The sequence below is a fragment of the Eretmochelys imbricata genome, chromosome 2, assembly GCF_965152235.1.
Source record: "Eretmochelys imbricata isolate rEreImb1 chromosome 2, rEreImb1.hap1, whole genome shotgun sequence".
Classification (NCBI taxonomy): Eukaryota; Metazoa; Chordata; order Testudines; family Cheloniidae; genus Eretmochelys; species Eretmochelys imbricata.
Genome location: NC_135573.1, coordinates 181,950,367 through 181,976,494, shown reverse-complemented (window position 1 = coordinate 181,976,494; position 26,128 = coordinate 181,950,367). Strand labels below are relative to the sequence as shown.

Here is a 26,128-nt window from a genome sequence, read left to right as displayed (position 1 = left end):
CACTTTCCCTCTCATCTGAAAAATGGGGATGATAATATTTTGAGATCTACTAATGAAAACCAGTATGTACCCTTAGTGATCAGTAGACATCTGGGAGTGACCTTTACTCAGGAACTGTAAGTACTGGGAATACTGGTCAATAAGTGACATTTTACCAAGCCACAACGTGTATCGCTTGATGTTTAGGAAAAAAAATTATTGGATGGCAACAAAAATAACTGAGCAAAAGCAGAGAACCGTGGCCAGGAAGAAACTCCAAATGGAACAGAGCTAGAGTTAACTACTGAGACCAAGGGCTGAAGGGTATGACATCAGGGTTCTGACCTTCACCCAACTGAGGCAAGAATAAAATGAGCCATACTTTTGGCCCTTGGGTCTCAACCTTAGGCTTCATGTATACAGTGCTATCAATCAAAGTAGCTTCCTGTGCAGCACCAAAGGCACAAGCTCCAAGAGTATGAATATATACAAAAAGTAGGTGGTTTAACTTTCCCTTTAGAGACAACCATAAATGAAGAACCTGCTTTTATGCAGAGACTTTCCACTCCATTTCTCTCTTTCCCCCACCCCCAACTGTGAAATTCAAAGAAGAAACTTCTGCTGGGCTTTAATATTTATATTTTGGAAGGTGACGCAACTCTCCTTCCTCCTGTATGGAGACAGGAATGCTATGATTTTTCTGGGCATGGCTTCACTTTTTAATTATTCCCTCTAGTTTTGTTCCCTCTTTCCTGCCTCTTCCAGTCTTTTCTCTAACAGATTACTCCCTAACATTCAAGTTCTCTGCATTTCTATCCTTGCCTGATCAATACTGAGCAGCTCCCTTTAACGCTGGTATGGTAATGGAGCAGCAGTGTTAGAGAGACCTGATCAGTTCTGACCTTTAGTTAGAGAACACCAGGTCTTTCAAGGAGAGAGGGAATTTTACAGCCAAAGAACTTCCTCCATCCCCCAACCAAAAACATGCAAACACAAAAAAACCCTGTACTGGAGGTAAATTTACATTTAAGGTTGCTACTGTGAATAAATGCTTACATACAATATTATAATATTAAAAACCTAAGCATGGAAGTTACAGATGGAAAAGGTAATAAGTTATGTAAATATTCTACTGCCCTTATAAGTCATACATTTAATTACTAAAAAATGTGAAAATTCATCTTGCACACTAGAAAAATGTAATTCTGACCCACACCACTTATGATTGTTTTCAGCACATAGATTTCTAATTACATATGGTACTTGTCACAGTCCAAATTAAACATCTATTTGTTTGTATGTTGAAAGAGTTTGTAAATGCATTTTACCTAGAAAACACACCTCCAACACAAGACTTTATCTAGAGTGAAATTTAGATTACCTAAGGTCTGCACAGAAGTGGTTGTTGCTGATTCTCTTTTTCTCTTATCTACCAGTAGAAAAAAAATCTGCTTAAAATCACTAAGTCTAAGAATGCTGTATCTAGATCAAATAAACTCTGACCCTTGAAAAGTAGAGCTGCGAGACCCAATTTGGAACTAAAATCCCCAGTCCAAAGTTTAATCCACAATGCAGTCCTAGACATCAAGCTACATGCTAAATACTTGTGTAGGAATGTAATGGTGTTAACATATTACAGATAAAGTTACCTACTAAGGCTATCAAATTAGTTCCTTTCTTATCTTTTAGGATCCCTTATAGTATGTCTTCTTAAAAAGTTCCTTCAGATAATCCAGTAACACTAAGGGTGAATTTCACACTTCCCATGAAGAAAAGGAGTACTTGTGGCACCTTAGAGACTAACAAATTTATTTGAGCATAAGCTTTTGTGAGCTACTCTTTTTGCGAATACAGACTAACACGGCTGCTACTCTGAAACACTTCCCATGCTGACTCCAAGGAACCAGGCTCTGTGTGGTTAGGATGGTGATGAAATGTATCCCCTCCACCGCTTCATAGGTATCCCTGGTTACTTGATCCATGAAAGTGGGAATGACTCTGTAGTACAATAGGGCACCCACCTGGGGAGCAGGAGATGCTGAGTCAAGTCCTCCTGCTCCAATCACTCTGTTCTGCCTCTGAACACTCCCTCTGCAACCAGCTATTCAGAACTGAAATAGAGCTTGCCTTTTGTATCACGCAGGGAGTGCACAGGGGCCTCTTGAATTGCTATTCTGCCTGGTCTCCTCCTTCCTCTCCAGTTTTATGACAATTTTTCCATGCTCAACTTCAACAGAAAGACCCCAGTCCATTTGAACAAAAGGCCTGAGATTATCCTATATCTGCATTTAAAATGGTATTACGGGTGCAGAAAATATCAAAACAGTTGACCATAGTAATGCAGTTTATTATTACAATAATTAATATTTAGGTTGCTAAATGGTAACTAATATGTTTGTAACAGGGAGGGAGAATATTAAAAGAAGCAGGGTTAAGGACAGAGACATTTTTATGGCATTCACTGTATATGAATATCTCGGCTACTTCAGCTATCTTAAATGCCAGAAAGTCTAGAAATAATTAAGTGCTACAGGGATTTTTTGCTTTTAAGAAATAAATGTTGTAAACTAATAAAATATTTACAGTTTTAACTATCCAACTGTTTTTTAGCTTGGAATACATAAAAGCAGAAGACACATATTTCTTTCTGTCACCTTTCCTGCTTAAAACCATGATATCCAAAGAAGACTACAACACAGATATCACTAATTTAAGGTTCTCTGGGTGCGGGTCAGCAAGAATTGTCTATTTGTATGCATAATCGTTAGGCGTTAAGGATAGTGTCAGAATTGTAGCTTACTATGAGCATACTCTTAATTTTTAGTATTTTTAAGCAAGCGTAAAGATATGTCTTGCTTTGAACTGCACTCTAGAGCCTTAACGATAAGTTAGAGCTTGACTGGGAATTGGAATTCAGTCTGATCTGCTTCCAACATTTGAGAAAATAGCAAAGTTACCAGGACAGAACTAAACAAAATCAAGAAAAGCCATTGCACTCTTGATGAGGTACAATTTAACAGGTGTCACATGACTGGTCCTTCCCAGGCACACACCTTGTTCAACTCAAGTGTCTCCGGGTTGCTAAAACAGCATTTCTACCCCTCAGAACACTCACCTGTAAATATTGGGCAATCCTGGCTGCTTCTCTTAACCCTATTTCAAGGGCCCTGCAGATCTCTTCAAAACCCACTGATTGACTATACCACCGACTTCTGGGTTGGAAAAACCATTCAACTTTTATTTAACCAGATTAAACATAATTTCACCATAACAACAGCTTTCAGTAACCCTTCTACTTCTTACTCAGGGACTGGGAGGGAAAGCCTAGTCTTATCGGAGCCCCACAGTGCTTCCCTTCATGGTCAATCTAGCTCGCTGACCTGCTCCCTGTCTCCAGGAGCCAGCCAGCGATCCTACAAATTCAAATCCCCCAAAGTTCCAAACGGGCAGCCTGGGTGCAGTGTCCATCCAGGAGTCGAAGCCTCTATTAGCCCTGTTGCATAAATTCTTTTTGGTTCTCAACCCATTCCATTATACAATAACATCATATCAAATAATTTCAATTTAATATAGTCCCTTTTCCAGGGATAAGTTGTATGTGAATGATCAAAAAGTCAGTATTCAAAGAAGGAAAGGAGAGAGACAAGGGGGATGAAAAACAGGCCTTGTTCAAGACCCAAACATATGTTACGCTGACAAACACTAGAACTATCAAAGAAGTCTTACACCAAACCATGGAAAGGCTCTACAAAGAACCATTTCAAAATTCACATAGTAACAGTATTTGTGAAGCTCAACAGATCTTACCAAGTATTACCTCACAGTGCTACTGTTTAAGCATAACAGACAAGACATAGGTCATGGACAACCAAGTGCATTATTATTACTATGTAGTCTCAGAAGCTCTGTGTCTCTTGGTGCCAAAAATGAACAGGACCTTCACTGAAACCAGAGGAAACCCGAACTCTTACCACATTATTCCACTCTGATTAGCTGTAATTTACATTGCTGGAAATATAATTGTAAATAGTCATCATTCTAGATTCTTTTGTAATATCATCTTTGTCAGTGGCTTTTTTTTGCCACTTGATATCCAATTCACGTGACATTTCCAACTATCTAAGAAAGTAACTCCATAAAATAAAATAAAAAAATTTAAAAAAGCATGAGACCATTTTTTCCTCTTCCTGCAGTCTCTGGGTTCATTCACCATATACCTTCCAGCTTCTGCAATAAGCAAGGTAGGGATCCTACAGAAAACAGCTTCCTTCACTATATAACTCTGATTCACCACATTTCCAGAGTACAGTCCATCCTTTACAAAATCCGTATTTGTCTTTGAAAACTGAATAATACTCTCTCTTTCCAACATAAAAACAACAGCTCCACCCATCACCTTCAATAGGAACTAAAGTGAATACATTAAAGCAGGAATTACTGCTGTAAGTTTGGCTTATCTACCTGAACACCTCAAAACTAAGTATTTCAAGTTTTAATGTTATCTTGTTAAAGAAGGTGGAAAAACCCAGGCAAGAAGGTCTTAGTGAAATGGAAAGAGAGAGATAAGAGATCAGGATGAAAATTCAATAGAATAGGTTCAAGTTTTTAAGTGAGAGTAATTAAACACAAACAATTTACTTAGAGGTGTGGTGGTTTTCTATCACTGGAAGTCTTTAAATCCAGACTACATATATCTCTCTAAAAGATGTGTTATAGCTCCAACAGAAGTTATGAGATCGATGCAACATTTACTTGGTGAGGTTCTCTAGCCTGTGTTATACAGGAGACCAGATTAGTTTATAATAGTCCCTTTCATCTTTAAAATCAACCAGTGAATGAATTCTCTGCAGCTTAATTCTATCCAGTGAAATTATATAACTTAATACAATAGAATGATTCAATTTTATTTATTCTTGATAAAACAGAATAAAATTCTTTTTTTCCCCTATGTATTTGCAAACCTTATGCATCTGTGAGTGTTAACTGACAAATCATCATGGAAAACCTACAGTTTATAAAAAACAAAATTTAACATTTCAAATTCTATGTTTTAGGACTTAGTTTGCATCTAAAAACCTCTACTCAAGGATGTATACCATCAAATATATAAAAATATCTTTTGCATAGTTGGCAGAGATGTGGGGAAGAAACGTACATTTCTTTAATGACAAGTTTTATTTTTTTTGGTTTAGAAGTTGTATACCTCCATAAAATATATATAGTGAAAGTGGTCATATTAGTTTAATACAGTGTATTATAAGGTTTTAAAATTCAAGTTGGTACCATCTGCTGTTTTATTGTGTGCACTGCACCTAAGCCAGCTAGTGAAAGGAAAACCCTACATTTTAAAAAATTAATATCTTCCTCTGACTGATTAAAAACCACAGAATCCAGTAAAGAAAACTGATAATACCCTCTTCCCCGTCATTTCAGCTTAGCTGAGATTTCTCCAAAACTGCCTAGTTATTTTTCTTAGAGTGGAGTATCAGGACAGGAAGCAGTAAAGAGTCAGACATCTGAAAGACATACTACTCCTATCTGAAGCATTTGAAATGCTGGTCAAGTCAAGTAGCATAGGCACCAAATCAATGCAGGGAGGAAGCTGATGTATTCTTCCTCATGCAATGAATAAAAGTTATAAATGTCAACAGGCTGGCACCTCAATTTCTAGAAATAGTGGTCTTCTCAGACTAAAAGTCTAGCAGATACTTTAAAGTACCTTAAACACTGCATGTGCATTTAAAGCCACTGACTGTTTAATCCACAAGGAGTAGACCTTCCCCCACAGCAATGTCACCTACAATCACCAGTTCACTTCCACAGACAGTAGCTCTAGTACAGACGAACTACCATGATCTGAACCTGCTTAAAGTTAGGTGACATACTGATTTTAACACTGGCAGCTGGTCTACGCTAGTACTCTCATTGTTACAACTAGTGGTAAAAATCAAAAGGGGGGTGGGAGGAAGCCTACTGTAGAGAATGACTGTTTCGCCACAGCAATTTTTTGCCTAAAGCTTATTCAAGAAATAATGTTTATTTTCATGAAAAGAAAATTACTTATTTAAATTTACTTTCTATCATTTGAACATAAATTTAAAAAAGCAAAACCAACCAACATCCATTTCATTCATAAAACCTAGTCATAAAAGCATTGAGATAGATTTCAATTTAGTTCCTGCATTAGATTATCACCTGAATAATTCAAGGAAAAATGGAGCCAGTGAGTAACTTATTACAATGCAACTGCAATTAGCAATAACAAAAAAAATCTCAACTGATGTGGTACATGCCTAGAACCTTTTTTTTTTTTAAACTAACATTATCATTGAACATTGAACAGTATCACTGAAAAAATATTTTACTGTTTTACAGACATATCTTCTACCCTCCTATCTCTTTCACCAAAAATGTGTTGGTAACGAGTTAGTGCTGCCCTAACGTTCTTTCAAAAAAAAAAAAAAAATCACATTACTGGATGCACTGAATCCTGACCTTTACTATTTGGAGCTCAAATTGCAAATGTTAGCACATTTTATTGATAATTATTAAGACTATGAGGAATCAATTTTCAAAGAAGATAGGTCAGTAATGGTGATTTCATCAACCCTTCCAGGTTTTATAAGAAGCTGTACTTCAAAACTGGTATTGAACCAAAAAAGTTTAATCAATTTCATTTCTTGACTGGACTAAGTTCTATTGTAGAAAGAGAAGATCAAACTGATTCTTCAGTTGACTGTGGTAAAGAAAGTCCTATCTGAGAAAATATGAATAGGTTTTGTACCTATTTTACAAAAAAAACCCAGAACTCTGGCATTTTGTTCTGAGGCCATATTTTTCCTCCCATAGGTCTCTAGAACTTGACAAAAATGCCTAAAAGAGCATTTTGGACTCTGGACCACAGAAACAGAATGTCTGAAGTCTCAACTCCTAGTTGGACCCCATCTAGAATGGGTGGAAAAAGCCAGTTAGGAGAACAAATGTTTAAAGACAGTTCATGCTCATATAGTGTAAATATGCTTTTCCTGGCCTGAATAGACCGGTTTTACAAACCATTTTCTAATTATCTACTCCACACGGGTCTTAGAAGAGTCTTCAGGCAATGCCAACTTGTTTTAGTTATGCATGTCTTTGGGAATGTATCATTCAAAACAGTAAAATGATTATTCTAGATATGCACTAGTCTAAAACATAGTTTATAAAATGGTAGTGCCTGGTCTCCACTGGCCAGCTAAACCATGTTTAATACTGAAATGAAAAACATTTAAAAACCGTTCTGTTAATACTCTTATTACCAGTAATGAGAGGGTTTTAAGGGTCACTGCTGCATGAGTGGGTCCAACATTAGCTCCTCAAGAGATATTCTCCAAATCACTACTTGCATCAGGCTCAGAATCTTCCCCTTCAAAATTCTCCTTCTCTCAAATGGACCATCATATTGGACATCTTTCAAAGTTCCCATGCTCTTGACGCCATGGTCATGCTAATCGGAGAGGGAGTGTGTCTACTGGCTACTGCAGGAGAGTAGGAGGCAGGACTCCCACATTCTTTTTCTTGATTGCCACTCACATTGGACAAGTGATTTAACCACTGCACCTCAGTTTACCTATTTATAAAATTGATAGAACAATGCTTATTTACCTCAAGGAGTGTTGGGAAGCCTCATGAATCTTTGTAATTAAGTTTGAGATGCTTGAAGGGTAGATGTTATGTAAGTGTGAAGTATTATACATTCCTTATTTCAAACAGAATGAAATAGATTGATTTCATCCTGCACTGATGGAGGTCTTCAAGCTCCCCTCACACTAATGTGACATCATTGTTTCCCATAGTAACTTATGTACATCAAATATAAAAAAGCAGAGACTAAAACCCACAACAGAATACAAAAGGAGAAACACTGAATAGCATAAACAAAATATATGGTAGTGCGGTATAACATTATTGCCACTCATTTGGGAAGACCTGTATTCTTTGGGGCAGAATTACTTTGTTTCGCCACAATTGACAGCTAACACAACTCTTCCCAAAAAAGTAGTGTTACCTTTTTTCTTTTTTCCCCCCCTTATTTTAAATACCTCAACACTTTTTATACTTCACATATACTCATTATTCATATCCATGGAATACACTCCTTTATCTCTGCAGCCATGGAATGAACTGCAGTTATTTTGCATCTCTGACCACCTCACTTGCCCTCTTCTAATCAATTCATTTGCAAAACTCTAATTCTAACATTCCAGAAACTTATGTTTTCCTTCAAACACTTACAAACAAAAGTGATAAGCAAAAAACAAAGAAAAGGAGTGTTCTTAACCTGAGTTAGCTAACTCAAAGTAAAGTCTTAGTGAAGACAAGGGAGTCTGTGGTTTTCACATTAGTTAGTAGATGTAATTAAAAACTATGCGCCCCCCTGTAAAGACATAACCCAACAGCAAAGATTTAAAGGGAAAAAAAAAAAACTATTTTAGCCACTGATACTTAGGAACATGCTTAACTTTAATCACAGTCCAATTGAAGTCAATGTGACTATTTATGTAAGAAAAGTTATGTACCTGCTTAAGTGTTTGTGGGTTCAGGGCCTTAATTTTCAGTAGTTTGAATTTTACAAAACTGCTATAAGCAATAAACAAAGATAAGCTACCAGTAACAACATTTAAGAAAAATAGCATTTATAATTTAGTTTATTAATTTTAATTTACGGTGTCAATAGCACATTTTACAAAGCCTTATTTAAATCCTCCTACCCTCTTTCCAAATATTTTAGGAAAGTAGAGCTATCTGAAGCTACAAACCTCAACTTCCATACCTCCACAAGCAGCTGTAACAGGAAACCAAAACCATACAAAACAAAACCCCATACTTTCTATACATTGCACGTGGCATGTAAAGATTTTTCACTGGGGCGGGGGGGGGGGGGAAATGAGATGGTTCATGGAGATTAGTGATAGCACACAGTGGATTTTTGCTGGGATTCATGTTTTGATAAACATGTGATTTGTACATACAGGTGGGAGTAATTGCACAGTCAAATGAACAGCTGAACATTTTACTATTTGCATGTACAATTGTGGTATCTGTTAGAACCAATTATGTATGAATAATTATAAAAATCTAGGCCTTAAATCGAATCTAGTGGCAGCAGTCCCCTGATACATCATACAGGGCTGGTGTGAAATAAGTTGGTGGTCTCAGTCCAGTTCTTACTGGACAAGTGTCCATATCACAAAAACCACCTTAACAACTGGTACTTTTGTCAAGTGCCTCTGTAAAAAGGCTAGTTACTAAATATGCCATGGGCAGCAAATGACAGTTACTGGAGCTGGCTACTCCAGAACGAGCCTGATGCAGTATGGATGAAGCTTGCATGGATAATACACTTATTTGTACCAGTTTTGCATTACACTTTGCAGAGCTGTTGAGCGGACGCCTTTCACAAGCATTCCATTCGCCGCTCCCTCATTTTTCGTCTCACCCAACCAACTCCATTGTAAAACTGCAACCAGCCTAGGTGCGGGAACTAGGGGAGCTGCCGCAACTCCCAGGCTTGAAGTGGTTTCCAGCATACACAGCATTTGCAGTTTGGTTCAATGGCTCTCCACACCCTCACTATACAAACTCTTCCAGCACTCCTGGCGACCAGTTTGCAAACAAGCAAACCACAAAAACCCCTCCTAGTCTGATGTTCTCACATCAGCGCCTCAGAGCCCAGCGGCGGATTCCAGCAGATCCTGTCACGCCAGCGTGAATCTAGAAGGACTTTAATCCCCACACACCTGCCTATGTAGACGTACCGAGGGATGGATTTGGACTCCTCCTCCCCCTCCCCACAGACTCAGGGCGAGCAGGCTTTGAAGCTGCCCGAAACAGACGGCCAGCGGCACGTGGGGGCTCAGGCGGCTGTCAGGACGGACAAGCCCAAGCTCTGGGGGTAGGAGCCCTCCCAGGCCCCGGGCTGGGGGCAGGAGGGTGTCCGGGGCGACGCGCGGTCCCGCTGGGACCTACCATCTCGATGATCTTGGTCTTCCTGCCTGTCTTCTTCTTCATGGTGAAGAGGTACTGGGCCAGGACGACTCCCCCCACCAGGGCGCACACGCTGGCGCTGGCCACCGCTCCCATTTTGGCCACCGCGGTCCGATCCATGGCGGCTCCCCCCTCTGCGGGGAGGGTGGGCTGGGAAGTCTCGGTGTCCCCCCGACAGCAACACCGGGGCCCGCGAGCGGCAGAGGCCGAGAGATCCCGACGCTACCACGCAGGAGGGAAGGAGGGGACGACGTTGGGAAAGACCATTCAGAGGGGGAGTTTTATCAGCCTCCCTCTTCCCCCCTGGCAGGTTGTGGCGCTTCCATACTGCGTCGTTTTCTCCATACGTCAAAAGAGAAATGCAGCTGAAATGGCTCCGGGGCTGGCTGCTTTCGGAAGAGGGGAGCTGCTCTCCCCTCCCTCAGGAAATCGTACAACCCCACCCGCCCTATCAGGGCCACTCTCGTGTTTTCCAAACTACATCTCCCGGGACGCTCCGGGGCAGACACCTTTTCCGCTTCCGGTCCCCGCTCTCAGGGAGCTGGGTTGGTTGTTAAAGTGCTATGACAACGGGCGCGAAGATGGCCGCTGCGGCTGGCGGAGCGGGGCAGCTGGTGCCGCCTGCAGCCTCTCCCTGAGCAGCGGCTCTCCCTCCTCCACCCCGCACCCTGTCCCGTCGGCAGGGCTGCGAGCGGGGAGGGCTGAACCGGCTGGCGCCTGTTGATTTCCGTCCTCGGGGACCCGCTGAGCCCCAGGGCCGGAGCTTGGGAGGAACCCGCACCTCTCTGCTCGCGCACACCCCTAATGTAGACGCCTCCTCCGCCGTGGTTGCTGGTCAGTTTCCAGGACAGGTACTTGGGGGTGCAGAGGCCCCTGCTTGGACGGGTCTGGTGAGTAGCCCGGTTGTCTCATGCAAGGCAATGGTTTGTGCAGTGCCTGGAAACTTGCAGCCCTCTCGCTTGGGAGCTTTAAAACTAGAGTGGACGAAGCCCACGCTCGCAAACGTACGGGTTCTGCACTGGCTGGGTGCTGGAGATGGAGGAGCCCTGTGTAGTGTCACCCCTTCCCATATCTATGGAAAATATAAAGTGGTGCTTATATTTTCCCTGTTATTTTCGCTCAGAAATTCTCTACTCACCTTACAGTGAGGAGAAGCAGAGGCAATAATCAAAAGATGTCAGTAGGGCATTAGGGGAAAATAATTCCCAGATCATCCTATTTAATCCCCATCTTCTGCTCTCTCCCATGACTGCGTTATTAACCCTGTAAAATGCCCTGTAGTACTTTTGTATGAATGTTGATTTATGTAAAGTAGAAGTTTATCTAGTTTAGTTAAAGGTTTGTATGTGTTTTGTTGCTAGTCGTTAAATAGTTTATATTTTGGATCTTTATACCCTCCCTACAGGCAACAGGCCTTAGGTTGGCTGTTTTGGTTAGCATGGTGTTAGTTTTATTTATTCTAATTAGAAAAATACAAACAACAATGCTTGAGTGCCAAGGCAACAGGCATCATAGCAGTTCTTTTTTAAAAAACAAACCAAAAAATAAGTGAAAATAAATACTAAAAAAAGTTAAGAAATAATTCAAGAATTGTTGTGTATTCTGCATGGTGTGTAACTAAATCTAATTATTGGGATTCAATCAAGCTTTAAAAAGACAACATATGGATTTAAACAATGGCAATCTTATAAATATCACACTGCCTACGAAAGTTATCCTCTCTCCAGTCTCTTCCACCCCCTCCCCACCCCTCCACCCAAGATAACAGCAGGGGTAGGGCACAAATCGGCTTTTCTACTATTGGACAGAGTCCCTCACTCATGTAATGAGGGCATCTTCTTCAACGCGATTATACGGTGGAGGTCTTGATGCTGATTTGTTTTTATCTTGGTGTGCTCTGAGAAATAAGCTGCTGTTTAGGAAAACTAGACCAAGCTGATGATTCTTTTGATCCCTTGAATCAGAGGAGAAACCTCCTTTGGAAAGATCCCCTCTCCTGTATGGTGTTAGGCTGGTACTCTTTTAAAGGGACAGCTACCTTGCCAAGCAGCTGCAAGGATAATTCTTTGACATATAAAAGGTGCTAGAATAATGCAAGGAGTCTGCTTAGATTAATTTTCAAGAGCGCTTTTTGGAAAATTGTATTGACAATTGAAAATTGTTCTTGTATTTGACTGAGAAATGTCTTTTGTTAGTGATGTCCAGGTCCTGAAATGGGTTCTGTGATATAGTCAGGTACAAGGAGCCCTGCAAAGACAGTAAAATCATTTATGGCTTGATCCATTTCATAGTGTTTTTAAGCTGTGTGATTGAAGGCCCAACAATAGACCTAACAGAACTTTTATACCTACCAAGTGGTTTTTTTTTTTTTTTTTTTTTTTAAATTTTGCTTGTTGGATTTTGTGTGGACTCCCCATCTCCCACCTTAAGTTTCGATAATATGCTGTTAATTATTATTAACTTATGAATCTTGTACAAACTAATGTTGTTTCTGAAAAATATGCTCCATTTGTATACCTTTGAAAAGTATATGATGATATAAGAACATAAGAATGGCCATATTGGGTCAGACCAATGGTTTGTCTAGCCCAGTAGCCTGTCTTCTGACAATGGCCAGTGTCAGATGCTTCAAAGGGAATGAGCAGAACAGGGCAATTACCAAGTGATCTATCCCACTGTGGTCCAGTCCTGACAACTGGCAGTCAGGTGCTTAGGGACACCTAGAGCATGGGGTTGCAACCCTGACCATTTTGGCTAATAGCCATTGATTGACCTATCCTCCATGAACTTTTCTAATTCTTTTTTGAACCTACTTACAGTTTTTTTTGGCCTTCACAACATTCCCTGCCAACGAGTTCCACAGGGACATCACCTCACAAATATTTAGAATTCCTGATTTAATTTGTTTTTGTGCTGATCTGATGTGGAATCAAAGCAAAAATAGTTTAGGTTACTGTGCTTCCTAGAAAAGCTAACATGATCTGTATAACTTGATATGAAAAGTATGGATTTTACCCCAGAGTCTGTTTCCTTTTAGCGTGAAGGAGAATGTCTTTATTTAAAGCCCGAGATTGGTGGTCAACAGCTCTTGGAGAAAAAGAAGAATTTGATCAAGGGTGTTTATGTGTAGCTGATGTTGACAACAGCGGCAGTGGACAAGGTAAACAGAAATTCTGAGTTGGCCTTCAGATTTTAAAGGTGACATAAACATGCCTGAAAATTTTATTGACTCCAGCAACATGTGCTAAATGCTTATTAACGAGATGAAGTAGGAGGCATTCGGCATATACTACTACACTTTGTCCCCTGCCCCTTTTCTTTGTGTTTTCAGACTTCACTTAGATATTCTAGAATGCATCATTTCATTTTATATGATGTCATTGCTTTCAAGAAACCCTGCTAGAGCCTGGAACATGTAAGTGGCATTTTTTCACAAGTATGTGGCACCATTTTCATATTTTTAATATTACCTCAGTGTGTGTACAGTATTAAAGAATTGTTGAAAACATTGCCATACACTTGAAGGGGAAAAACACTTATCAAGTATAATTGCAAAATACAGTTTTGGGCATCTTTTGGTGGAAAATTCAAGAAAGTAACTGCTAGTTTAATGAAGCTAGTGCTAGCTCAACCATGAGAGGTTATGTTTGATGTCAGCTTGGGTTTGAAGTAGCTAGGGTTGCGTTTGGGACCTGCTACCAAGAGTTTTAAAGTGTTAGTTTTGACCTATAAATCCCTAAATGTTTTGGGATCTGCTTACCTGAGACTGCCTTTCTGTGCCATTCTGCTGCAGTTGTAATCAGAAAGTCCTTGCGCTTGATTCCCCTGCCCCCCCGCAGTTGTTCTTTCAAAAAAAAGAAAAAGGGAGCTGCTGACAGAGTGTTCTCCTTTCCTTTGGTTTCAGAGTAGCAGCCGTGTTAGTCTGTATTCGCAAAAAGAAAAGGAGTACTTGTGGTACCTTAGAGACTAACCAATTTATTTTGGTTATTCCTTTGAAATGTCTTGAAATAGCTGGAATTTGTTAGGTTTGGTAGCATGCCCAAAAAATCATCTTTCTGAGCAGGTATTAGCTGAGGCAATTGAAGGTGGAATTTCCGTCTAGTGGGAAAGTGCTGTTGCTGGGGGAGAAGAGCTTAAACTGTATAGGTCATATTACTGGATATTCAATAGTGCTAAGGTGGGAGGAAGAAGTATTGCTGCTTTGGTCAATCGTTTTACTTTGCATTTACTATGTTCCGTTGTCTGTAAATATGTTATGGGTGGCCAGAGCACTTGATGGGGTACCCTTTGGTATGGAATTTGATCAAAAGTAAATAAAATAAGAGGTAAACTTGACTGCCTGCCCATCTGGATGAAGGAAAAAAAAATCCCTCTTTAGGCAAGTTTATCAAATGTAAGAAAAATATTTTGTAAAGAACGTGTAAATGAGGTAGCTTTAGGGAGCTAAGGGACATACAAATGTCTTCATGACTACATCTTCATCTGTCAGTGTGATATACAGATAAATTGTGACAGAAATGGATGAGGTAGAGATTAGAGTGCAAGGGGCAGAGGTCATGCTCTGAGTTGAATGAATTGCAGCATGAATGTTGTTTGCTACAGTAGAGGTGAAGATAGCTGCCTGCTTCTCCACCTGTGTGAAATGGGGTCCTGTGAAACTGTTCCAAATGGCTAAAAGCCTGGTAAACCTTGGCTGCCTCCACTCTGAAACAGTCAGGTCTTTTATATTATGAGTATGTCCATGTGACTTATGGACAGGATTTATTGGTACATCTCAGATGCAGATAGATGTCTGGAGGAGATAAATGTTAGTGTCATCTCTGGAGGTTGTGAGCAGAACTGATCTCCTGAGGCACAGGGGGCTTTCTGTAATCATTTTTGTTTACTTACTTCAGATTTGTGTTTCTTAAGAATCTTTTCTGACTTTTATTGAATACTATTTCATAATAAATATTATTACTATAGGAATCCTGAACCAAATCCACTATTCCCCCCCTCCCCCCCACTCTCCTGCTGGTAATAGCTCACCTTAAGTGATCACTCTCGTTACAGTGTGTATGGTAACACCCATTGTTTCATGTTCTCTGTGTATATAAATCTCCCCACTGTATTTTCCACTGAATGCATCCGATGAAGTGAGCTGTAGCTCATGAAAGCTTATGCTCAAATAAATTTGTTAGTCTCTAAGGTGCCACAAGTACTCCTTTTTTCTTTTTTAAAGTCAATGGGAGTTTCACCCACTTATGTCAAGCCTAAATTTGGCCCATTCTACGTTTTTGATACATTGACCTGAAAAAATAATAACCAGACTTCAATTTCTCATCTGGATAGCACCTATAACATTGTTGTTACCAGATTTTTAAAAGTCAACATTCTGCTGCTTGTTTGGTGAGAAGAGCGTTGCCAAATCTCTAAGACTTGAGAACTGAACATTTGGAGGTACTGGCTACACTCAGAGAGTGGATTTTGGAGACTGGACTGGAGTTTGAGAACTATCGCTTCCTCGTTCTCACTGTTGAAATATTTAAGTCAGTTCGGTATTTAGGATGCAGAACATCAGCATAATTATGTGTAAACATCCCATCATTTTAGGGGTACACTTTTAAGCACATATGCAGAACATTTATTTCTCTATTTTTAATTTTCCTTTTGTTGGACATTTTTCTGCAGATAAAATAATTGTTGGCAGCTATATTGGATATCTTCGAATCTTTAATCCTCACCCTGTCAAACCTGGAGATGGAATGCAAGCTGAAGATTTGCTCCTGGAAGTGCAACTGCGAGATTCAATACTCCAGGTGGAAGTAGGAAAATTTGTTTCGTAAGTAAACAGTCCATGTTGCTGATAATGATTACACTAATTAGGAGGCTTTAGGCTAATTTGTCATAGTAGCTAACTTGCCTCCCTAAAGACCATCTAGATCAATTTTGTAATGTGCCGGGGGTTTGGTTTGAGCTATCTCATTTGAATCAACATCTACTTCTTGGCACTGCAGTGTTTGACTCTTACAGCCATTTAAAAAAAAAATCATGAACTCTGAATTATGCATTTCATCTGCTTATTGATTTATATAGTATAGAGCATAAATGGAAAAAAATGTTTATGCTCATTAAGGTAAAGTCTTAGTCTAGGTTATATTAAAATCCCCAAATGTCCTCTACTTGTGTTCTGATGCTGCATATAAACATTGCTGTGCTTCTTTAAAAAAGTACTTGTCTACTAAGTATGCAGCAGCCATGTTGCTTTGCAAGCTATTTTATTTATTATAAGCCAATTTAAGAGTAATGCCTGTCTCTGTTCTTAACACCATTCATTTCTTAATTGGGTGTTCTTGAAGGTACTGCACAGATGCAGCAATGTCTTATGGTATCGGAACTAGCCAAAGGTGGCTGCTGCTGCTATTATTATTACTTTTTAATTATTTATTATTAATTATTTTATTATAGTGCAAGAGCTCTTTTCTTTGCAGTAAATGAGATTGTTTGTGTATCGAGGATGGGCACAGAATACAAAATATTGTGACTATCTTAGTATAATGAGTATTTAATTTTGTATTGTAGATTAACTAATTCAGTCTACTGTTAGTAACTGTGTCTCATACAAACTGTAAAGTAGTATCCATATCTATCAAATGATGCTCATCTAAAGTGACAATCACACATTTGCCCCCTACTATTACTCTCACTGGAAGTATTAGTACTAGCTTGTTAGATAACAGGATCACGCTGAATCAGAAAAAGCTTGCTTGCTTCATGTGCTCACATCTGCAAAATGTCTCTTAAGGATCTACTGAGAACTTAACAACTATTAGCTGTCAAATATAATTTCAGATGTTTTAATTCTGAGAGATAGTTTAGTTGCACAATATTTTATTTGGCTGGTAATTAACATTTGAGAATATGGGGGCCTGATCCAAAGCACAGGGAAGTCCACCAGGAGGCTTTACATTGACTTTAGTGTGTCCTAGATTAGGCCCTCAGTGCTGCAGTTTACTGGAAACTCACTTGCAAATTTTCTCCTTTTTTTTTCTCCCCCCCCCCACCCCCCTCATTGTCAGTGGTACTGAACTACTTCATCTGGCTGTACTGCATTGCAGAAAACTGTGTGTGTATGCTGTCTCAGGTAAAAAATACTGCCCAGAATAGCTGTCTATCTCTCTGTCTGCCTTTTTTGTGTGCTATTGATCAGTTTAGCTATCTGGTCTGACTAGGCATATGTAGTGAGAAGTTTCTCTGGTACTGACAGTACAAAGTCACAATCAAAGTATTTGAAGGACTCTCAACATTCTGGACTGATGTTTCTTCTCTTACACACTTTTGGTCCTTCTTTGTCATACAGTAGCAATTATGTATAAAATGTACCCTCTGGCTAATAGAGAGCAGGCAGCTTGCTCTGAGTGTGCTGAATTGTTCTGTGCCAAGGCAATAATGAGTTGTAGTTATGTAGACTGCGCTCTTTGAAGAGAAGCACTAGTGTTACCTCTGCAACATTCCAAGTTCTCCTTTGCTTGAAGAGTGATATTGCAGATCTACCTTGTGGAAGCAGTAGCTCTGCTGCTGAACCATTTGGCACGTTCTGAGCTTTGTAACTAGCTTTACCATTCAGAGGATTATTTTAGAGCGCATGTGGAAGATTAATATTAAACTTGTGCATGGAAAAGCAAATATGTGTGTTTGTCAACAGAAGTGTGTCAATGGTAGTGTGTGTTTGTCAATAAAAGCTTCTTATGTTACAACTTTGAGTACAGAAGCTGATGCACAGAGCTCTAATGAACAAACTGTTGGCAGATAAAGATGCCCTGTAAATATAATTGTTTTAGAAAATGAACTAAATTTTATTAAACATTAAATGCTTGATACTTGCTTTAAAATAAGAAAGGCTCTAGGGAAGATGAATTAGTGAAGGCAAGGAGGCCAGAATAGCAAAATGAAAGGGTAAACCTGCTTATTCTTCCCCTCCTTTAGTGTGTAGAAGGTCTGAATGTGACAGAACTGATGCAGCTGTATTGTTTGCAGTACGTAATCAAATATGAAACTGAATTCTTGGATCTCTAAGATGCACAAAACAAAAGAAACTTCTTTTGCTGGAGTTCTGCATAAACTGGAACATGATGAATTTGCCTCATTTTTCAACATTTCTTACATAGTTGCTAAACATGACTTCAGTTTTAGAGATTTTTGAAATAATCCCCAATTTGTAGGCCAAAAGGATCCTCCTTAATCTTAACCAGACTATATTAACATCTCACAAAGGATTACAGAAAGTTAGGTTTATTACTGTTCTTACTGATGGATCCACTGTCAGGTAGTCTGTAGCTGAACAAGTGATGGTGTACAGGTTTGTTCACTATTGGAAACTTTGTGCTCACTTTGTTGATGTAGGAGAGCTGGGTTCTGGGGCAGCTAATAGTATAAAATGGGGTGGGAGGAAACTTTTGGAGCTGCAGGGCTCAAGGCAGAAAAGCTCAAATCAACAATGGTTGGATTCAGTTTAGATGATGCAGCATGGAATATAGGCACTTCAAATGATGCTAAGGTCCATTTTAGATTACATTGTCCTTACATTGTTGAGCATTGCATCAACCACAGTTCTAAATTTACTATTCTGGTTCTTAAGAGATTTTCCAAATTTTGACAGTGTAATTTTTTTTCAAATTTTATTAATTCCCCAAAGATACCAACTTCAAGCTCTTGTAGATTATATACTTCTGAAATATCTCCAGGCATCTATCTGCAGGAGCTTGAAGTTATCATGTCTGGGGATTAACACAATATGTATATGGCATCTGCAGCATCCAGCACTACACTGAGTTACTACTTGGGTAATTATCAGTTTTCTGTCAACCATTAGAAACATACTGCAAAAACAGAGTCAAGAGCTGATGTGGCGTAATTTAGAGTCTCTCTTAAGGAGATTAAGACGTTTTGGCTGAAACAAATTGCGAGACATACTTTGTTTGTTGGATCCTAGAACTGCAGAATCATAATGCAAAACATTTTGTTTTGCCTTCTTTGGGTGAGTAAATTGATTCTGATTACATGGCTGAACCATATACTGTGGAAAGATGTGAGAGTCCTTTGCTCAAATAGTCTTCTTCAGGGCAGGCACTGTCTCTTATTTTGTTTTATACAGTGCTTAGTATAATGGAACTCCACTCCTGGTTTTGGCCTGTAGGTACTGCTGATGTACAAATAATAAACACGTTTGCCACTTTCCTAAAAATATATCATTGTCAACCCTCAGACCCATACCAAAGCAACTAATAATAGATAAGGCCTCAGCATATAATGTTCTTAAATAATCTAAAAAAGTTCCTGTTTTTCCTTCATGTGAACCACAAGTTAAAAATTAGACATCTATATTGTTCCTTGTTTTTTCATAGGAACTTTGGGAAATGTGGAACATGGGAACCAGTATCAGATCAAACTTATGTATGAACACAATCTTCAGAGAACAGCCTGCAACATGACTTATGGACCATTTGGTGGTGTGAAAGGTAAATTAGTTCTAAGTGAATTTTAGCCTGTGGATTAAAGTTTATTTATTGATCAAGAACAACGTGGGCTTGTGGCATATGCAAGCTTTCCCACTTTGGGGCTATGTTACATTTAGCAGGGAATGTCTAGGAATCGAAGAATACTTAAAGCCCTACTTCAATTGCGGAATGATTGTCAAATAATTGTGGCTGAGTTGCGGACAAGACATGGAAAATAGCTGAAAAGTAATAATAGACCTTTATTAATTGTGGTAATTTGAAAAAGCCAGAAAAGACCTATTTGTTTAAGAGAAATTTTCTGGAACAATATAAACACTCAAGTATTATGTTACGCCTACTAATTTTTTTTTTGATAACAGGACATTTTGCTGCAACAATATTATGGTCATTAATGCCTGGGGCTCCGGCTGACAGCAGAACCCCCCAGGCAGCTGATAAAATTGTAGTGGAAGCCTAATATTGCAAGATTTTCAATATTGCAAATTAAGTAGGGCCTCAAGAATAGTTCATTTTGATGCTCATTCAGTCCTGGGCCTCTTCTGAAAATGCTAGTAAGCTTCTGTTTTGGGAGTTTTTGTGGTGCTGCCATCTTTAGATTAGTAGTTGGGATGAGAACAGTTAGGAAGTGTCATTTGTTTTGCTTTTGTTTTTAACACATCAGTGAACCTAAAATAAGAAAGTTAAATACAGAGTATACTAGGGTGATTAAAGGTCAAGTGTTGAAATAAGGATGTTGGCTCATAAGGACACTTATGTTAAAACTATATTAAAAAACAAATAAAACCCAAATTTTCTTTCCTTGTAATAATTCAGATGTTGAAAATGTCTCTTGTTTTAATACATTTAAGTCATGCTATGCATTTTGCCGAGATTGGACAATGAAAATAGAGTAGTCCTCTTTACTCTCCGGACTGCTATGTGTGTGTGTGTTTGTTTTTGGCTTTTCCCCTTTCTGTTCCATCTGCCCTATTAAATCTTTTTTAAAAGAAAGTCTATGTAATGTTATCCTTTGAAATGTTAAGCTGACATCTTGTTGTTCAGTATATTACAGTCTTCAGTTAACTTCTGCAGCCAAATTTTAAATGCTTTGCTCCTGTTATCCTGGAAATACTTTTTTGCACATGCTTTATTTATGCACATATGTAAGTGTTTGCAGGTTTGGGGGCCTTACTGAACCATTATTTTCAGAAATCAATTTGACTATTTGTGAAGTTAATGCTACTCATTTTGAGTAGGGGGTATCAAAATCTGACTTTATGTAAATATACATGTGTTTAACCACTAGAGGGCTCCTATATTTTCCCCTGAATGAAAGGTACTGTGAATTATAGGATGAAAATAAAAAGAATTGAAACTAAACAAATTGTGGTTCCTAACTTGAGGTTGTATACATAAATTTTTCTAGATGACTATTGAGTGTCTAGTCATCCATTCCATAAAATAAAAACACACAACACAAATAACAATACATTGTTAAGGGCAGACAGAAATATTCATGAGTAAAATGAGCCCAAACCTCTCCAGTCCTCTCCTTGAGAGGACCCCCCCACCCCAAAAAAAGGCACTTTCCTGTATGTCTAGAAAGTTGACAAATTTGAGCTCACGCCCCAACTTGTTTGATCAGAATTTCAAAGTGGAAGACCCCTTCTGCAGGGCACTGCCAACCACTTTCTCCCTTTTAGTGGGGAACTCCAACTCAAGCTTCTCTACTGATGGCAGTTGTGGTAGAGTGACCCCAAGAAAGAGGCAGTGTCAAAATAACAGGTGGTTTGAAATCATTATCTTGTATTCCGATTGGTAGCTAATACAAGTTGTGGAGCACCGGCATAATGTGCTGCCAGTGTGAAACTCTGTGTAATAAAGACAGGTTTCAGAGTAGCAGCCGTGTTAGTCTGTCTTCGCAGAAAAAAAAGGAGTACTTGTGGCACCTTAGAGACTAACAAATTTATTTGAGCATAGGCTTTCGTGAGCTACAGCTCACTTCATTGGATGCATTCAGTGGAAAATACAGTGGGGAGATTTATATACATAGAGAACATGAAACAATGGGTGTTACCATACACAAGTAAAGAGAGTGATCACTTAAGGTGAGCTATTACCAGCAGGAGCGGGGAGGGGGGGGGGAAGAGGGGGAGGGGGAGGAGAACGGGACACCTTTTGTAGTGATAATCAAGGTGGGCCATTTCCAGCAGTTGACACACTACAAAAGGTTCTCCCCTCCCCTCTCCCCTGCTCGTAATATCTCACCTTAAGTGATCACTCTCCTTACAGTGTGTATGGTAACACCCATTGTTTCATGTTCTCTATGTATATAAATCTCCCCACTGTATTTTCCACTGAATGCATCCGATGAAGTGAGCTGTAGCTCACGAAAGCTTATGCTCAAATAAATTTGTTAGTCTCTAAGGTGCCACAAGTACTCCTTTTCTTTCTGTGTAATAAGTGGTCCACCACATTTTGTGTGAACTTCACTTTCTGCATGTTCTCAAAGTGTTGTGTCACAAAGAACACTTTACAGGAAAGTGTCTCAAAGTCACAAAGATACGGATAAGTGTGGTAAGGTCCACATCAGAGTGAAAAGGCATGACTTACCTTGCCAGGTGGGGGGAAAATATGCTCCAGGCAACCGCTACTAGCTGGGCTTCCAAGAGAAGTCAGTCTCTAATAATAAACTTTGATTATATGCTTTTACAAATAGCATTGACTCTCTTTCAGTTATGAGCACCAATAAAAGCTTTACCAACTCTCTGGCTTCTTCCCCCAACCTACGAACTTTATCTCTGTCTTGTCTGGACTAAGTTGCAGTCAGCTAGCCTTTGTCCAAGCCTCAAACTCATTGTAACATTGGATTATTTATTGTGTTGATCTGGCTCGGTGAGATGTGTTGGAGAAGTAAGTTATATTGAATGCCGTACAGCCCATGTTTCTTTACTGATGCTGTCAGCCACATATACATGTGGAATTGGTGGGGTAACAGTGGTGGGGACTCTTGTGTTATGCTGTAGGAGAGAACTCCTGGGACAGAGGAAATATTGCCCATGACTGTCCTCTGGGTATAAGAATGGAGTCATTCAACAACAACTTTATCCATTCCTACCAGGATCTACTAGTGAGTTAACAAAACTTTAGTATTGTTATCAAAAGCTGCTGACTAATCTAAGTCTGCTTGGACACATTTTGTCTTCATTCATTCCTAGGAGCAGTGAATCAATTAATGCAACCACTTTAGTTTCTGTCTCATACCCAGGCCTGTCGCCCAAAGAATCAAGCTTTCGGAACTCTGCAGACTCAAGAAGCTGCCACAGTTGCCCCTCTACAAATTGATGATTTATTTCTAAGGAACAGCAGTGTATATTTATATTTGCCTTAAATAGCTACAGCACAATGGGAAAGGCATGAGATGTGGCCCAACCACCACTAGATGGTCCTCTGGTTACAGTCAGTGGTTTTGCTACACTTTTATAACACTACTTCCGATGGTCTGGTTCTACAGGTGCATTTACTGTAAGACCTTAATGAGGTGTGGAAAATACAAAAATACTTTTGCTGAAAACCTGCTCCGCAGAAAGTATTTTATTGACTAAAACCAAATGTTTTTCATGGTTTATGGGGTTTTTGTAGAAAAGGGGAGGAGGTGAATTTTTGACTTTCACTTACTGAAAAACCGTTGGCGGGGAGGGGGGAAACTGTTGCAGATTTGGCTAGACTTCTGCTCCGGAAACTAAGCTTTCATTTTACCCACACCTTACCTGCCTCTCACCTTTTTGGTTGCAAGTATAATCTTCAGTATAAACTGATGCAGTGATTTCTGCCTAACTCTACCAGCAACTTTAAATAATATCTCTGAAAGTGGCTCCCAGGACTGTTAGTGTGGTGTTCAGTCTGAATTCTAAGAAGAATAATTTAAATGTCAGTATTGTTAGTTATTTCGGTTCCAGTCATTTTAGGAGAATCATTAAACTGAAAAATCCCGTTATGGTTTGTAGTGCCAGAAATTAGTGTGTGTATGTGATATTGCAGGTTGCCATTAAGTCTTGCTTGGGTGAAGAATGAAGAAGTCCTCCATCTCCTCCAAAATTGTAACCTTACCTCTGCCCACAAAGGTGAAGTGAAGGATTAAATTCATCCCTTCCCAAGAAAGCCAAAGAGCTTCAACAGGCTCCTGCTCACCAAAAACCAAAATGACTTGCCACACCTACTTGTGGCTTTTAGCACCTAAATGCCCTGTCAGAGCTGACACCATTAACAGTGTGGCTATGTATTTAAGGAAAATTTTTCAGCATCTTGGAAATGTTAGGGAGAGTAAATTGAAATGAAATTGAATTTGAAAATAAATAGATATTGCACCGATTCTACTGCAGTGCTGCATAATTTGAATCCAATATACCACTTGGGGCAGTGGCCCTGGATATTTGTAGTTCCTTTTGCTAATTTAAAGCCATTGTGGAGTTTTCTATACAACAGCTGGGACATGCAATTCCCAATGTGGGCAGACATACACGCATGGTAGCTCTGCTTGAGCTACCACCTAAAAAATAGCCATGGCTGCAGTGGCATACGCACTGCTTGGACTCACTTGAGCCTTCCCGGTCACATTGCTATTTTTAGGGGCTAACTAGGGCATATCTAGCATGTACCTGTGTTGGGAATTATACCTCCCAGCTGCTATGTGGGCATAGTCTGTATGCCACACTTGTAAGCACAGGAGATACTCCGTTTAAATGATGGAAAGTGCTTAACTGAACCTTTCAGCATGCCAGATAGTAATGTTGATGCCCGATGTTAAATTTTGTGGCTCTTGTTAGATATAAATTTCTAAACTCTGAATGTTTACCTTGATAAATTAATATAGTATCAAAGTGTGATACAGCAGTAATAAACAACCTTTATGTGTCAATATCAATTATGATAGGCTTGTGAGTAGGCAGTAAAGATATCATACTAATATAAGAAATTTAGCTGGATGAAGGGTAAATTTGCTTCTTAATGGAAAAGATGAATCAGAGGCTGTTGGCACCAAGTGAGACCTGTTCTTGGTTCAGGGCACGATGCATATGAGGACTTCAAGGTCTGGTGGAGCAGTGTTTCCTCTAATATTTTTCCTGAGGGTGGAACAAATGACCATCCTTGCCCAAGTTTTAGATCTGAGTGTCCTCTCCCACACACTCTGTCCTCTGCATTCACTTCCTTCTTTCCTCTGTCTCACTCCCTCTCTATTTATTCCATACTCCCCAATCATTATCACCTGCTCTCCATTCATTCACGCTCTCCCACTTTCACACATTTGCATTCTTTCCCACTGTACTCTCTCATACCCTTTTCCATCACTTTTACTTTGTATGAGAGAAACAGACAGAATAGTTCTACACTAGAGAATTAAACCATTTCTACTTTAACCAATTACACATACATGGTTAAATAATACCACCTCACTCTTATATAGTGCTTAAAGTACAAATGAGGGTCCACATAGCCATGTGGAATGAGCAGAGAAGTCCTACATCCACAGTATAGTGTTCTCTTAAGCCTAGTTACAGTGTCCTAGAGATATTTATCTTGCAATGTACTGGACAAAGATGGGAGGGACAGCATCCTCTTACTGTCTCCCAGGCCTTGTTTTCTCATCTTTGTCCTGCAGTCCTCTTCCCCCTTAAAAATGCCCGTTGATTCCATTTATGCCCCTCCAATAAAGCTCTGGAATGACTAATTTTCCTCTCCATGCCTAATAGGAGGCTACTAGCTGTCCTCCTACAGCAGACCCCACTTATGGGTAGCTGAGAACCCCATTTTAACAAACAGTAGGTGATTTCTCAGACCAGCACTTGCAACTGACAAACCAGCTGTAGTTTGTAAGCTGAGAATATGGGGAGCTGGACCAGGGAGTCATTAATGGAGTCCCTATGCATAAAGAGTTTGTGAACTCTGGTTTTAATTAAAGTGGGGGGGAAGCACCCTGGAAAAAATGCCTTTCAATCAAGGATTTTAATTTTATATTTTTCAAATTAACCTGTAATATTATTAAAAGCTTACTGAATTTTACTGACAGTTGTAAAAACCCTAATAATTTTGTGTGGCTCGTAGACAACACGGACTATGTTTATTTGGTGTTTATTTTCAAAGCAGCCCTTTATTTTTACTGAATAAGCCTTGGTGGCTGTCTTGTGGGGTTTTTTTGTTTTGTTTTTGTTTTTAGGAGGATTATTTTCTAGTTTAGAGAAGGCCTGTGTAAAGCAACTGGCCACGCACTGTGTTAAAAGTGGATAGATATGGGCCATGCATGCAGTTCACAAGCAAAAGCTCCCCACTGATAATGTAAAGCTCCCACAAATTTCACTCTGAGGCCCTTCAACTTTACTGTTACTGTTTGTTAGCTAGGCCCTTATCCATTAAGGGCTTTAAAAGGACACCAGGATCTTGAAATCATCTTGAAAAGTTCATATGGTTGGTGTTCACTTAACATGCTGTAAGTATTATATGCCTCTATAGCTGCTTCAATGAATTTTGCTTTGTTTAATGCAATAGAGGAGACTATATAATTGCAATTATATTCTTTTCCCCCACCTCCCTTCAAAATGATTTTTAAAAAGTAGTGAAATGTACTTCACAAAAACTCTGGCATACAGATGTAA

The 26,128-nt window shown here is 39.4% G+C and overlaps 2 protein-coding genes across 16 annotated transcripts in view; one reads left to right on the top strand and one right to left on the bottom strand.

The window, feature by feature from the left end:
- NT5C3A (5'-nucleotidase, cytosolic IIIA) overlaps positions 1–10,415 on the bottom strand; it is a 35,813-nt gene extending 25,398 nt beyond the window's left edge. Inside the window, exon 1 of one of the 2 annotated variants that reach the window (XM_077811054.1) lies at positions 9,985–10,415. In XM_077811054.1, the coding sequence (XP_077667180.1) occupies positions 9,985–10,122 (138 nt within the window). In that variant the 5' untranslated portion in view covers positions 10,123–10,415. The remainder of the gene's footprint in view (positions 1–9,984) is intronic. The other variant, XM_077811056.1, reaches the window with a different exon arrangement.
- A 121-nt stretch (positions 10,416–10,536) lies between these two features.
- Positions 10,537–26,128, top strand: part of BBS9 (Bardet-Biedl syndrome 9) — a 432,422-nt gene continuing 416,830 nt past the window's right edge. For 9 of the 14 annotated variants that reach the window (XM_077811045.1, XM_077811050.1, XM_077811043.1 and 6 more), the window contains exons 1-5: positions 10,537–10,892; positions 13,040–13,162; positions 15,673–15,823; positions 17,061–17,125; positions 19,386–19,499. In XM_077811045.1, the coding sequence (XP_077667171.1) occupies positions 13,051–13,162; positions 15,673–15,823; positions 17,061–17,125; positions 19,386–19,499 (442 nt within the window). In that variant the 5' untranslated portion in view covers positions 10,537–10,892; positions 13,040–13,050. Of the gene's footprint in view, positions 10,893–13,038; positions 13,163–13,333; positions 13,418–15,672; positions 15,824–17,060; positions 17,126–19,385; positions 19,500–26,128 lie in introns of those variants that run through there. The other 5 variants (XM_077811042.1, XM_077811048.1, XM_077811047.1 and 2 more) reach the window with 5 other exon arrangements.